Consider the following 15718-nt stretch of genomic DNA (forward strand, 5'->3'; position numbering starts at 1 on the left):
GACCAAACGGCGATACCCACAAAACAATAGGAAGTGATACCCAATGGGATGATGTCCGTTTGTGGATACAGCTTACATATATTTGATTATAGCTGCACAGGAGCACTATCACCCAATGCATCTCTGCATTTAATCAGTTCTGTCACACTAATTGCGGATTTAATTCAGTTCGATGTGTTTGGTTCAACCAATTAGTGTGACATCTCCGTCTCAGTGTGTGGCACCACCATAGCTACCAGAGGATGAAGCTGGTTAGCAGAGGGCGAAAACACCAGCAGGTCAGTTTTGGAGAAGTTCAGTTTTAGGAAGCGAGAGGACATAGTGTTAGAGACAGCAGACAGACAGTTGGTGGCGTTCTGGAGAAATGTTAGTGATATCAGGGTAAGAGGTGTATAACTGGGTGTTGTCAGCATAGAGATTGTACTGAAAGCCAAATCTCCAGATGGTTTGTCCAATAGGGGCTGTGTAGATGGAGAAGAGCAGTAAAATTGTGATCCTCCAGAGTAGCTTTCAGACCTATTGAAGACAATGGGCGGTGCGTTCCGAGGAATACGGAAATATAGGTCAGGCCGCGTTTTTTTCCCACCCTGCATCGTTTATGTATATGACTTTATTGAAAAGAATGGAGTTCATATTTGGTGAAATCTGCACATCACAACGCACAAATCTTGCATGATTTTCTTGCCCGTGTGAAAGCGGCCATAGACAGCTTTCATAAGAGTGTGGAGCCGGGCTACTTTACTGTGGCCCACCTTGTATTAACAGCTGGGTGACAACAGCACTGAATCAACCTTATACAGGAACAACAGTCGTAATACTAAAGGAACTAATGGTGTTATAAGTGCAGTATAAATATGGGATTTCCACATGATTAGTTCTGTAATCCATCTCCCAGAGATGTATACAAACATTACTACATGAAATACTGCCAGTAATCTTCATCTTCACAGGAACCTGCGAAGGATTTCATTGAGTCTCAGACATCCATAAAACAATGTGTAGTTGCAGGAATATTAGACGGCTTGGGCTCGCTTCATGCTCCGAAGATCAAACCTGCTCATCAAATTACAGAGACAGTTCAGGGCATTACAGAGGTGTTCTGTAACACCGAGCTAATACATCCCGCTATGTCCTCAATGAGGCCAGAGGTGTCCTGTTAACTCCTCACATTCAGTATGATCTCCAGAAAAGGAGAAGATTTTAAAGCTTCAAATTGTAACAATTTCTTCCAATGATTATAGATGTAAACTATGTGGCCAAAAGTAAGTGAACTCCCCGCCTAATTCTAGTGTGCAGATGTACCAGCCACATACACTAAACAGGTGTGTAAGATCAGGCACACACCATAGTTCGGTCTCCGTAGACAAGCATCAGTAACTGTAGGCTTCTACATTTGCTTCTTTAGCCTCTTGTCTGGACTCTAGTGCCACCCTGCTCTAAAGGACAGTGTTTTGTAGAGGGTCATCCATAGGGACTTAAAAACTAGAAACCATTGCCCCACAGTAGCTTTTAAGCACAATGTCAGGGAGAAACAGAAGAACCGATCTTATTGTCAGCACTTCTCAGTTTTGTATTTCTGATCTGTTCCAGTCTCCACTGCTAGTTCCATTATATTTATCATTAATTTGCCTAACGAGGAGTCCATAGTTGCATTTGTGCTTTCACGGTGTTGATATGTGCTTCATATCTATATTTCTTGCCATGTCCAGTTGTTATGCTACTTGGTTCTATTGTAAGTCCTAAGGATATTCGAGTACTGTGAGACAGTATTCATACCCAGGAAAGGCGAGTGCTAAAGGTGATGCTTCATTCTGGCGCTTAGCATGCGGCAAACATCATTACACATTTATGTGTCTAGGTTTAGGGTAACTAGGGTTAGGGTTAACAGGGTACATCATAGAGGTTGAGTTTATGAAACAACACTTTCCAAGGGGTTATCCAGAGAGACCTACTTACCCAAACAGAGTTCAGGTTTTGCAGCGCCGACATTAGGTTACAAGGTTTAGATCTTCCCCTTCCTTTGCGAGGTTGGTGATGTCATCACAGTTGGGTTGCCTTACTTCAATAACTAAGCCAGCCCCCTTCTCTGTCATGGTCAATGCAGAAGAGGGTTGGCTTACTTATTTAAATGAGTCAGTCAGCCAACGCCCTACAATGATGTCACCAAACCCAAGAAATGGTGAAATCTAAACCACATGATGAGATGTGAAACAGGGAGTGTTGAAACGCCTTGCCTTTGACTGGATTCTAAGGTCATAGAAAGCTTTGGCCCCCTCTACTTCTAAGCACTTTGCAGTTACACCATGCATAAATATCACTTAATATGGTTTATTGCTATATTTTCTCTGAAGATGACACATTAGATTGTGGAAAAGACAGCTAATGAAAAGAGAATCTAGCAAAAGAATCTCTGGAACTTCATCTGCAAGTATTGATTATGCACATACGTCCAAAAGCAACCTTCAATACACTCACATTGAATTACAAGTCATAATTTATGTCTTCAGTAAGCGGCTGCACCTTCAAAAGGTAGCCTTATCAATGATTTATGTGTCTCGGATTCTCAAAATGTTTATAGTTAGAAGCCCACGTATGCACAGATGTTGCCATTCCCACTGGACCAGTTTACACATTTTAGTTGATTTATGTTCTTTTCCTGGAGCCTGTTGATTCACACCTGATGTTTTTAAATACAAATCAATGAAATGTACTTTGAATATGAAATAACATGTATCATTTGTATTAATTGTCTAACGAGGCAAAGGCAATTCAATCAAGGAGGGAATTTTTGGCAAGGCTAATGAATGGACAATTGAATAATGATCCATCCATTCAGGTCCCTGTTTTCCATCAATCACACAATGTGAATGTAAAGCAGAATTCTGTACCCAACATCCTGATGTATCTGTCTCTGCATACATTTCTATAGTCTGTTGTAAGAAGCATCCAAGTACATACAAAAAACACCCTTTGAAAAGAAAATGAATTCCTTACGGATGAATATTTTCTGGTGGCCTCCTATTATGACCTACAACACCTTGTACATGTTGGTTATACAATGTAGTATTATGTACATTCACAGTATAATGCACCAGCACCACTTATGTTCGTAGAAGTGTTTTTATAGATGGAGTGAGAAGGTAGTGTAATAAAAATGTTTAGATTTAGAACCTGACACTAACTATCGCTGGATTCGGACATACTGGGGGAAATTTACTAAGCACGGCATCTCCAAGGACGGGCTTGGTATAATTTCACCTGACAAACGATGCACCCAATATATGAAGAGGCACACACCTCTTCAAGTGTCTGGCACATCTCGGCATCTCCGTGCGCCTACACAAAAATGTATGCCTGGTGTACATTTCTGGCATAATTAACACCAGTTTCTACGCAAAGAATACTGTACATCCCCGCAGTGTACAGTATGTAATAAGTTACATGCAATGCATAATTTACTTTTGGATTAGCTTGATTCGATCCAATTGAGATAATTTGGCAAGACTTGAAATTGAGTAAAAAGTGACGAATGTAACTGAATGAACAAAGGTCAAACTTTCCTCTGCAGTGATGTGGAACCCTAATAACTTATAGGGTGTACCTGAAACAACTGCTGCTAAAGGTGGTCCAACCGAAGCACCATTCGTTTATTAGAGTGTGACAACTAGCAAAGTGGAAATCACTTTATTAAAGGGGTTTTCCGGGAAGAATACTACTGATGGCCTATCTTCAGGATAGGTCATCAATCCTTGATCAGCTGGAGTCCGTCACCCGAGACCCTGACTGATCAGCTGAACGGACGCATACTGTCAGCGCTGGAAATACGTAAAGGTCAGAGCTGAAGCAGAGGAAGCTTCTGTGTCAATCTTTGTGTAGTGGCCAGCACTTGTAACTGCATGCTGCAGTCTGATTGAAAGCAGCACGAGCTATGCCTGCAGTTACAAGCGCCAGCCACTACACAGAGGTCAGCGCGGAGGCTTCTGCTCCGACCTCTGTGTATTTGCTGCGCTGACAGCATGCGCCCACTCAGCTGATCGGTCAGGATCCCGAGCAACGGACCTCAGCCAACCAACTATTGAAGAACCAATCCTGAGGATAGGTCATCAACAATATTCTCCCTGGAAAACCGCTTTAACCCAAAACTAACTTTTTGTGATGTAAAAAAACAAAATGCTCTAAAAGTGCTGTTCAAGTGAATTCTCTTTAGTAAGAGAGATAACAGGAAGTGAAGGAAGGGAGGTGGCACATGCTTACAAAAGCACTTTATGCAGAGGCGAAGGAAAGGAAGGAGCCAGAAGTTAAGACTCATACAGACATGGCTGGTGTAGCTAATAGAGAGTGATTTACTTTCCCACAGCTACTGGAATCACATCTACACTGCTCAGTACTGCTTATAATGTCCTCCATGATGCACTTTATGTGTGTTACAGAGAGCAGAGTCTGCAGTTTTCTTTATGTGCAGTGTATAGAACACAGCATAACAGCAGTCTCCTCCCATCAGCTTAGAGAAAACTGAAAATCAAATATGGAGCCTGCAGAGGGAGAAAAATGGTACAAAAAAAAGATACAAGTCATAAATGTCAGACATAGCATTATTCCCCCAATTATTTGAACTACACATGGCAGCTTATTCTGAAATGTGACCTGAAAGGTTAGATATGCTTTAAGATAGTTCCTGTACTAATACCTACCCTTTTGTCTGCTATTATATATTTTAAGATGCATTCATTCTTAAAATATGTGAATAAAGAACACCTGGATGGTCATAATATACAATAACTGAGGAACGCTTCTTCGTATCAGTTAGAAAATGAAAACTATGCTTCTCATTCAGTATATGCCCTAACTGTGTCTATATACTACCCTCATTTAGACACAACGTCAGGATTTTAACTTTGGCACAACTGGAATACACAGAAGCGTCTGATCCTGGAACTTTCTAGAATGGGTACCTCACAGAGTTCTCTAGTATGGAACAGTTCATTGTGGTATGAAAGGGTAATGCAACCGAAGGCAAAAGCATCCAATCCACACCTAGCATGCTGCCAAGCCACATATTACTCCATCTGAGTGAACACATGAAAAAAGCGCCTTATCAAAGGGAACTCCAAACAGACAAACGGCATCCCTTGCCCAGGGTAGAGGGGCTTTTTCCATTTCACTTTACACTTTACAATCACAATTGCTTGAAGAAGCTAGCAGCTGGACACATGAAAGATATATTTTATAGTCTCATCCATGTTTCTCCTACATGCTAAATAAGTAGCAAGCAACCTGGTTTTGCGGTGTATATCATGGTACAATGGCAGTATAGCATCTTCAGTATCTCAATAGTAACATCAGCTACCATATCAGAATAATTTTAAAAGGTCGCTCATTGTGGTAGACATATTTAAAGTGTAGATCAATTTACAAAGACCATTGCATGCCTGCCAAGATTAAAAAGGAAACAGGGAGCTGATGCATGGAAGGCATGGCTATGTAGTCTCAGAGCCAAATTAGGGAAACAGCCTTACTTTCACAGGAGCTTTATATGACACTTTGCTGTCCAACAACCAATGTAGCAGACAGTCTGCCCTGCCAGTCCTGCAGTGTCTTCCAATGTCCGCTCTGAATTTTGGATGGGAGAGCCGAACTTCTTTGAAAGTGAAGCTGCCCTTTAAATGAATGCATGCTGTGACATACAGAGTTTCATGTGATATATTATAGGACTCCATCACATGTTCATTTTCACAGCTGCTGACTGGCTAAGGGGGGCAGGGCATGTTTTAGGCATAAAACTGTATATAGTAGTATTCCTGTCAGGGCTCACATACACAAGGGCATTTAACAAAGACATTTACATGATAACCTACACGCTCAGACATACAAGCATGTCACAGTTCCTTGCATGAGCCATATATTCAGATTCAAAAACAAGAAGGAAATACAAGGCTTAGACACAAAAGGTGTAATTATTTTTTAAATTCTTGACGTGTGATGGAGGGCAAGGATCAGAAAGGGTATCGTTTCTCCTTAGGGAGAGCACTTAGGTATGTGAGAAGACCTCTGTGAGGCAATCCATGCTATTCTGGAAACATGCAAATGCAAAGATGGAACAATTCATCTGCAGCACCACCTACTGGAAGGCAGTATTCCTGCAAGTCATGTCAGACTTTTTAGACAAGCTTTATAACAATGACTGGGAGGGCAAGCACACATGGTCTGATGCTGCACATAGTGGAAGCTCTGCCACAATGGTCAATGAATGTATACTTTGACTGTAAAATGGTATAGCCATTGGCTACCACAGTTGGACATGGTTTGGTCATGTGTGGCCTCTGAACTGTGTGGCTTCACCCTAAAAGTTCTGTTACCGAGTTGATGAGACCTAGTTGTGGGATGATTGAGAACACTGATTTCACATTTGTTTTTAACAAAGAGGCAATGATTTGCTACAGGTGTGGAAATTAAATTAAAAAGTCTGAATTCTAATTCATTCGGAAATCCTCCTTTAAACTAAGCCATCCGAGGCGGCTTTTCGCTTTTGATCAGTTGATTTACTTTTTCATTGAAGTGATGTCAGATTGGACTGAACTTTTTTCTCTGAGTGCTTCCTGCAACAGTGCACTTCATACAAACATGTTCTAATGTTAGTACATTCCCATAACAGATACGTGGTATTCTTTATGGACTCTAAGCAATGAATGACAGTGGTTGTAATGATGCTAAAAAGAGAAAAAAAAAAACGCTTTACCAGGATAACTAGAAAATCTTGAGAGCATGTGTGTGATATATGAGAAAAATGAACAACTAAACGCTTTGATCACGGAGAGAACAGATCTGACCACACGGGGAAAATATCAGGAACACAAGGTACTGCTGTGATGGAAGGGTCGGCAAGCCACTTTGTGGAAAAAGGGGGTAGATAAGTCACTGCTCTGGCTACCACAGGAAGACTCTTTGTGACTTCCTCGTGGCGCCTTTGTAGTTAAACCCACTGGATGAATCTAAAGCAATCCACACAGTTTTTACGGCTGTATCTTAATTGGGGTTTAACCCTTTGCAATCGAATTTTGGATTCAGGGTTTCCTAGGCGGCTTTCTCTTTCTGCCATTATACAATGGTGCCATCTGCTGGCTAGAGCCAGTACTGCAGTATAAGACATGCTGGAGAGGCCCCCGACAACAGAGCAGCCAGTAATTAACAGTAAGAATACTCTGCCGATCGTCTTCCGACATCGGAGCTGACAGACTTCAATCAGAATGACTGAAGTCGTCACACGGTGGATTGGAAAGGGTTAAAAATTGTAACTGTATTGCACTGTAATTTCTAACAGATTTTAGATGTAGAAGCCTCAATGATTATTATAACGATATACATTGCTTCATAGAGGAAATGCCACAGCATAAAGAAATGCTCAACATGAGACAGAACTCAAACACACAGATAGAGATTTAAGTTCTGAACAATCAATTTTAATTTCAAGCAATTACATGTCTCTTGTGGCTCAATAGATGAAATGATCAGTAAGCCATGGGGCCACCATGCTGGGTGGTACTGTCATTAACACAATGTGGCATTGATTCAATGATAGCTCAAATATTCTCCTGGGGTAGTGTTGACCATGTGGTATTGACCATAATTTACCTTCATTATGAGACTGTGGGAAAGCATTCACTTGACATCCAATTGTGTCCAACAGATTCTCGACTGAAGAGAGATCTGAGATCATGCGGGCCAAGTAATCACCTCAACACCTCGCAAAGCATGCCTGCTGATGTTTGCTGTGTGGAGCCACATGTTATCCTGATAGAAAATGGGGAGAGGTATACCCTCAAGTGCGTAAGATTTCATCTTACTTGGTTCAAAAATTGACCAGCATGGAGAATCTACAGCAGAGATAAAACGTAGGATAGTATTGGGGTGAAGCACGATGCTAAATATGGACAAAATCTAGAAAAGTAGGGATATGAACATAGCAACTAAATGCAGGATAGTGCAAACCACTGTTTTCCCCATAGCCATGTATGAATGTGAAAGCTGGACTGCGAATAAAGCTGATAGGATAATTGATGTGTTCAAGCTGTGGTGCTGGAGAAAGCTGCTGTGTATGCCCTGGACGGCGAGAGTAACAAACAGAGGAGTCCTGATATATCACTGGAGGGCAACATGACCAGACTCAGGCTCACCGATTTCGGCCATGTTATGCGAGCAGAGTCGCTAAAAAAAATCTATAATTCTTGGACAGATCAGCAGCAAAAGAAGACCTGGCTGCCAAAGGACACGATGGCTGATACTGTCAAAGCTGATACTGACCTGGATATCAATCAACTGAAAAAACAGGGCTGATACAGGTTTTTTTTAAAAATTTTACATGACGTTTCCATGACAAAATCTTGATTCACGGAACTTGAAATACATGCAAGCACAAGTTTAACCCTTTGCAATCCAATTTTGTATTCAGGGTTTCCTAGGGGGCTCTCTCTTTCTGCCATTATACAATGGCGCCATGTGCTGGCCAGAGCCAGTACTGCGGTATGTGACATGCTGGAGAGGCCCCCGACAACAGAGCGGCCAGTAATCTACAGTAAGAATACTCTGCCGGACATCTTCCACCATCGGAGCTGTATAGCCTTGAATCGGAATGTCATTAGACGTCAGACAGTGGATTGGAAAGGGTTAAGCCTCGTGCCCACGCACGGGTCGGATTCCGCATTGCAGGAACCCACAGCAAGAACCCAACGCTGCCCACGACACGTACCTATCGAGGTCTTCTTTTTTCTGTACTGCGGATGTGTGCAGAAGTGTAGGATGCACTTTTCTAAACTCCTGCTTTCCTGCAATTGCAAATGAGCCGCAGATCGGACGGCTTCCATGGCAGCCGTCCGTGCGGGAACCACACTGAAATGGAGCATGCTGTGATTTGTTTTCCCAACCACAAGATCTGCAAATCAAATCCGCATGCTTACTTTGAGTGCGGACGTCCAGGTTTACCTATGGGTGGCTTGAAATGCGGATCTTCTGCGCGGATGCCCCCCCCTAGATTTTGCAAATCAAATCCACCTGTGGACATTGGGCCTTAATAAGAGACATTCTCTGCTAAGTCAAGCTATTTCCAGTTAAATAAAAAAAAAATTTCATAAAAAATCCCCACCCATGAGAGGCCGGTTAGGAACAAAACTTTAATGCACTTTAAAATCTGAAATATTTTTTGTATTTCTAAGACTGACTATTGAGCTTCTTGTGTGTCTTTAGTTATGTTTATCCAAAACAACTTCTTTATTTCTTTGGCCTATAGCGCTAAACACAATACTGGATTGTAATGGAATAAAGAAATTGTTTTGGAAAGTCAATTAACTTCAATACAAGAAAAAGTAATCTCTCAGTGATACGGCTGAAAAAAGCACCGTTTTGACTCTCTGCAAGACTCAGAAAAAATTCCATTCCAAAAAACAAAAATCCATGACAAATCAGAAAATTCCATGGCTTTTATCATATTCCAGGTTTTCCATGACACGTATGAACCCTAAAAAAGCACAAAACCGAAAAACAGCGCGATAACCTATAGGGTCGTCGAGGATCGCAAACGGCTAACAACAATACCCTGAAGATAAGGCAGTGCGGCAGGCTGCAGCTCCTCGTCAACATAACAGTGTACCAATAATGAGTTTCTGTTGTGACCTGGAAGAGATCGGCTGTTGATGCTGATGGCACCCTAAAGCCCCAGTTACACACAAAGATGATTGCTCAAAATTCCTTCAAAAGATAGGGAGAATGACAGTTTAAGCGATCATTTTGCATAAGCTGCTAATAGGCACTAATAACCATTAGCAGCTTTTTAGTTTCATTTGCTTGTAAATGAGCCTCCCTGAACTGTATGCAGAAAACAGGAGATGGTTTGTTTATTGCACACAGCCCCTTTGTTCTGCCTTGGGACTGCAGCTGAATACCATGTTATCATCGCTCCCGTGGAGAATCACAGTGTGCAGTCCCTGCTATCAGCTCTCTATCCGAATGATGGATTTTAAACTCAACTAAAAATCATAATTCGAACAAAAAGCAAATGATGCGTAGCATTTACACGCAATGATTATCGCTCAAAAGCCATCGTTTAAAAGAAAATCGTTGCATGTAAATAGGGTTTAAGCCATAACTCCACATTGACGAGCTGTGTTCTCCATTGAAATACCGGAAGGATCAGCCGATTGCCATCTTGCCTCTAGACCCTTACTCAAAGATCATCAATGCGGAGACATAATCACCATTTATCATTAACTGTCATACTATACTATTCATCGCACCAGATAGCTCTGGAGCGACACCACTGAAAGCTTTTAAGATGATAGTGTGGTGTGAGGGGCAGTCCTTGCAATGAACAGCTTGACCACACACCTGCCTTAGTCAAATGTTGAGAAATTGTAATAGTCTATATTGAAGCATTCAAATCTGTCTGTACACAGCATAAGCTTGCAAGCTGTGAATGCCTAGTCTACTCCCGCCTTATAGGCTACATCGGCCTAAAGGACACTGCTCTCTCCTGGTTCTCCTCCTACCTATCTGACCGCTTATTTAGCGTATCCTTTGCAGGCTCTACCTCCTCTCCTCTTCCCTTTGCTGTTTAGGTCCCCCAGGGCTTGGTCCATGGCCCACTCCTCTTCTCCATTTTGGACAAACCATCAGGAAATTTGGCTATCAGTACCATCTCTATGCTGACAACACCGACTGTCTGTCCCCTGTCTCTAACACTACGTCTTCTCTCTACCCTAAACTGAACCTCTCAAAAACTAATCTACTGGCATTTCCATCCTCTGCTAGCAGACCTCATCTGGACATCTCCATCTCAGTATGTGGCACCACCGTAACTCCCAGACAGCACGCCTGCTGTCTTGGGGTTATATTCAACTCTAATCTCTCCCTTACCCCCTACCTCTAATCTGTTGCCCGAATGTGTCACTTGCACCTCAAGAACATCGCAAGAATTCGCCCTTTTCTCACCATGGACATGCTAAAAACACTCACTGTTGCCATTATCCACTCTCGGCTCGATTATTGCAACTCGCTGATCAGCCTCCCCACGCCAGACTCTTCCCCCTCCAATCCATCCTGAATGCATCAGCGCAGCTTGTCTTCCTGTCCAGACGTTTTTCGGACACCTCTGCCAGTCATTCCACTGGCTGCCCGTCAAATACAGAATTCAATTAAAAACTCACTACCTGCATCCACAAAGCTCTCCACAGCACCCTATATTGCCTCCATCCAGCCCGTGCCCTCTGCTCCACTAACAAAATTTGAACCTTTTATTCCTGTCCCCCAGAGGACTGGTGCCGCTCTGGAAAAGTCTTAAACGCGCTACCCCAAACTATCCATGCAATCCCTGATACACATAATTGTAGGGCGTGCTCTAAAAACACACCTCTTCAGGGAGGCATACTATATCTCCTACACCAAACCCCTCTTTACTCCCCCTGATAACATAGCTCCCTGACCTACTGATTTCAACCCCTGCTATCAGTCATCAACCGCCCCTGCAGTCATACAAATTAAGCCACTTATACGGCTCAATTTGACCATTGTCTGTGTATAGCATCCCTAACTCTCCACCTCGCCAAACCGTGCACATCTCCAGCCCTTTACCTTCTGTATCACCCCTTTATTTGTAGTATGTAAGCTCGTTGGAGCAGGACCCCCACCCTTACTGTCTCGATCAACTGATTACTATATGTAACCGTGGTTTTGTTTCTGTTGCCCCTGTTTTGTAAGCGCTGCAGAATTTGTTGGAGCAATATAAATAAAGATTACCACCACCTGTGGAGCAGCTACTGCATAATAAGAACGCATCAATCTCTGCGTTGTGGCAATCATGTCGGTGCTCCAGTTCCACTATGACGATGCACCATTCATTCTGTTGATCACCATCTCCAAATTCAACCCAAAGTTGTGGCATCCCGTCGAGTTTCTGTCACAATATGACATATAGACCAACTGGAACTGGTTGTATGTAGCCCTACGATGAATCTTTTAGTAAAATTGTCAGCCTTCTACAGCATTTTAGAAGCATCTTGACGTCTTAATCTTTATCCAGACACAAAAAAACCAACATAAAGAAGTTTCCAAAGACGTGACGTCTCCAACGTAAGCTTCGCAGATTGCTATTCGACATTCATCAGGCTCCCGATCATGTGATTGGCCCGAAACTGCAGCAGTTTTAATAACTTGTTTCTACGAGCATACAGTACCAGTCAAACGCTCAAGACAAACCTTTTGATCCCATGTTTTTTGAATTTTAATTTTCTGCATTGTGGAGCCATATTGAAGACATGAAAACTGAAGCAATACATATGGAATTAAGTAGTAAACAAAAACATGTTAAACCAGAATGTTTTATATTATGGATTCTTCAAAGTTAGCCCCCCTTTGCTTTAATAACAGCCTTGCATACACTTTGCATTCTGTGAATAATATAATTTCTGTTTATGTAATAATCTATAACTAATAAACTACTTGACGTTCACCAAAAGTAAGCATTAAAAGCAGAAAAGCTAAAAAATTTTATTTTCTACAAATTAAAAAAAAACAAAAACATTCCTTACCTAAAAGCAGCAGCGCAGAAAGGGGACCTATACCTGGAAATGTCATGTGTTTCTTTTAAGATCTATTCACAGTTTTGGATTAAAATAACAGCATTAAGACGCAGAGTGTGAATTAGGTCAGTTATTCACTTTTAGGACCTGAGAGCCTGGTGTGCAGTATTATTATATTCACATTTTTGTTCAACATTTTAAAAAAATTCATTTTCAACTTACCAAATCCCAAGTATAAGAGCCAGCTCTTCTGCACACAGTTCAGGCATCTGGAACTGATCGGGATCTGCTAGTTTGATTTTATTAAGAACCGTGTCATCCTGTAACTCGTGGTTCTGTCAGTAAAACAGTTGTAATTAAAACCATAAATGTGAAGATATTGTAACATCACACAACAATGCTTGCAGAGATTCATTCTGGTTGTAGATAAACTGCATAAGGTCTGGCTTGCCTGGCCCTCTTGTCATAAAGTTAAAATGCAGACAGAACATATAGGGACAGCATTGTCTGAGAGTGCCTCACTCAGATAGTAATTCTAGCCTGAGGACAAAAATATGTCAGGGGACCCTATTCTCCTTGTACATGACGGACCCAAAGATAGCTACAAAATGCATCATTAGAACTTGCACATTCCTACTAAGTTCTGTGCCTTCTCGTGATATGGAAACTATCCTGGGCCACACCTGTTTATATGATCTTCTAGAGCAGGGGTCCCCAACTCCAGTCCTCAGGGACCACCAACAGGTCATGTTTTCAGGATATCCTATAGTAAGAACACCTGTGGCAATGTCTGAGGCACCGACAATAATTACATCACCTGTGCAACACTGAGGAAATCCAGAAAACATGACCTGTTGGCGGTCCCTGAGGACTGGAGTTGGGGAACACTGTTCTAGAGGATATACCCGGCTATCAGCTAATAGAGGTTACAGCCCCTTCTTAAGGCCCATTTAGATACAACGATTATCGCTCAAAATTAATTTGTTCAAACAATGTATTTTGAGCGATAATTGCTGCATCCAAATGCTACCAATGATGATTTTTAGTTCAGCATAAATCCATCATTTAGCCGGCCAGCTGATAGCAGGGACCACACGCTGTGATTCTCCACGGGAGAGCTGATAACATTGTTTTCAGCTGCTGTCCCGTGGGAGAACAATAAAGCTGTATGCAGATAACATACCACCCGCTGTTATCTGCACACAGCAAAGGTAGCCACAATTACATGCAAATGAAGTTAATAAGCTATTAATGGGCATTAGTGCCCATTAGTAGTTGGTGCAAAATGATCGCTCAAACTGTCATTCAAGCTATCTTTTGAACGAATTTTGAGCGATCATCTTTGCATATAAATGGGGCATTAGCCTTAAAGGCATGCTCCTTCCCTACAGTCCATAGCTGCATCCTTATGTACTTTACAGCCTTTCAGTTTATGCACACAGAGGTCAGTTAGATCCTCCTCAGTATATACACAGAGGTGAGGTATATTCTCCTCAGCATATACACATAGACGTGAGGTAGATTCTCCTCAGTATATACACATAGAGGAGCATTAGATTCTCCTCAGACTGCATGTATCAATATCCCTCTGCAGAATGTGCCACCCATCCCACTCTTCTCGCTTTTTACCCTTAAAGGTAATGTGCCTTTTAAATCAAATACAACCCCATACTTAAGGTTGCAACCCCTTCTTAGCCTTAAAGGCATGCTCTATCCCTGAAGTCCATGGCCGCTTTCCTAAGTACTTTACAGCCTTTCAGTATATACACACAGAGGTCAGTTAAATTGTTTTCAGTATATTTACACAGAAATTAGTTATATTATCCTCAGTATATACAAACAGAGGAGCGTTAGAGACTTCTAGGTATATGCACATAAAGGTGTGGTAGATTCTCTTCAGTATATGCACACACAGGTCAGTTAGATTCTCCTTAGTATATACACATAGAGGAGCGTTACTTTCTCCTCAGTATATAAACACACACAGAGGTAAAGTAGATTCTCCTCAGTATATACACACACACACACACACACACACAGAGGTAAAGTAGATTCTCTTCAGAATATACATATAAAGGTGAGGTAGATTCTCCTCAGTATGTACACACAGAGGTAAAGTAAATTGTCCTTAGTATATACACCCACACAGAGGTAAAGTAGATTCTCTTCAGAATATACACATAAAGGTAAGGTAGATTCTCTACCGCAATACATGAGAAAGTTCTTTTCTCAGAAACCATAAAGCATAAGGAAAGGATTTGTATACTGAGGAGAATCTACCTCACCTCGATGTGTATATACTGAGGAGAATATAACTGACCTCTATGTACATATACTGAAGAGAATGTAACTGACCTCTGCGTTTACTGAAATGCTGTAAAGTACATAAGGAAGTGGCCATGAACTGCAGGGATGGAGCATGCCTTTAAGGCTAAGAAGGGGCTGCAACCTCCAATTTGAATAAAAAGGGGCATTACCTTTAAAGGTAAAAAGTGAGGAGAGTGTCAGGTGGCACATTCTGAAGTGGGACATTGGTACATGCAGTCTGAGAAGAATCTAATGCTCCTCTATGTGTATACATATTTCATTCCTTTGTTCCTCTGAAGTAACCAAGACTTCATAAATTGTTCCATGCAAACAACAAGTAAACACCTGTGCCAAGTTAACTTGGGGGAATACAGGTATATCAGCTAGTTTGTTATATCAAATCCAATACCATTATGAGAGGTCTATCTATTCTTAGCTATAACTGTGTTTATTACTTTTGCTTATATAGCGTAAGGCTATGTTCACATCAGTGTTCAGGGCTCCTTCATCACTGAATTGTATTAAAATCCAGGCCTAAATAGCTAGTATGCTGCACCATTTAGGTTGGGTTCACATCTGCATTGGAATTTCTGGGCGGTTCCGTCACAGTATCGGCACAAAATACCAAAAGAAAAAGTGTTTTTTCTTCCGGTAAAATGCTGAACAGCTAAAAAGAGACCGAATGGACCCCATTATAGGTAAAGGGGTCTGTGCGGCACTGTTCAGGTCCATTATAAGACTAAGACATTTGGCCAGGCAGATGTGAAACAACCCTTGGGCCACTCTCCCACACAGCATCGGAAAAGCACCGCAATTTTGCTTACAGCATTGTGCACGATTTTACCGTG

The 15718-nt window shown here is 41.7% G+C and overlaps 1 protein-coding gene across 3 annotated transcripts in view; it reads right to left on the reverse strand.

Annotated features, from left to right (window-relative positions):
* TTC27 (tetratricopeptide repeat domain 27) overlaps positions 1–15718 on the reverse strand; it is a 383896-nt gene that overhangs the window by 224137 nt on the left and 144041 nt on the right. For all 3 annotated transcript variants that reach the window (XM_066595887.1, XM_066595886.1, XM_066595885.1), the window contains one exon: positions 12786–12898. In XM_066595887.1, the coding sequence (XP_066451984.1) occupies positions 12786–12898 (113 nt within the window). The remainder of the gene's footprint in view (positions 1–12785; positions 12899–15718) is intronic.

Source organism: Eleutherodactylus coqui, chromosome 3, assembly GCF_035609145.1.
Source record: "Eleutherodactylus coqui strain aEleCoq1 chromosome 3, aEleCoq1.hap1, whole genome shotgun sequence".
NCBI lineage: Eukaryota > Metazoa > Chordata > Amphibia > Anura > Eleutherodactylidae > Eleutherodactylus > Eleutherodactylus coqui.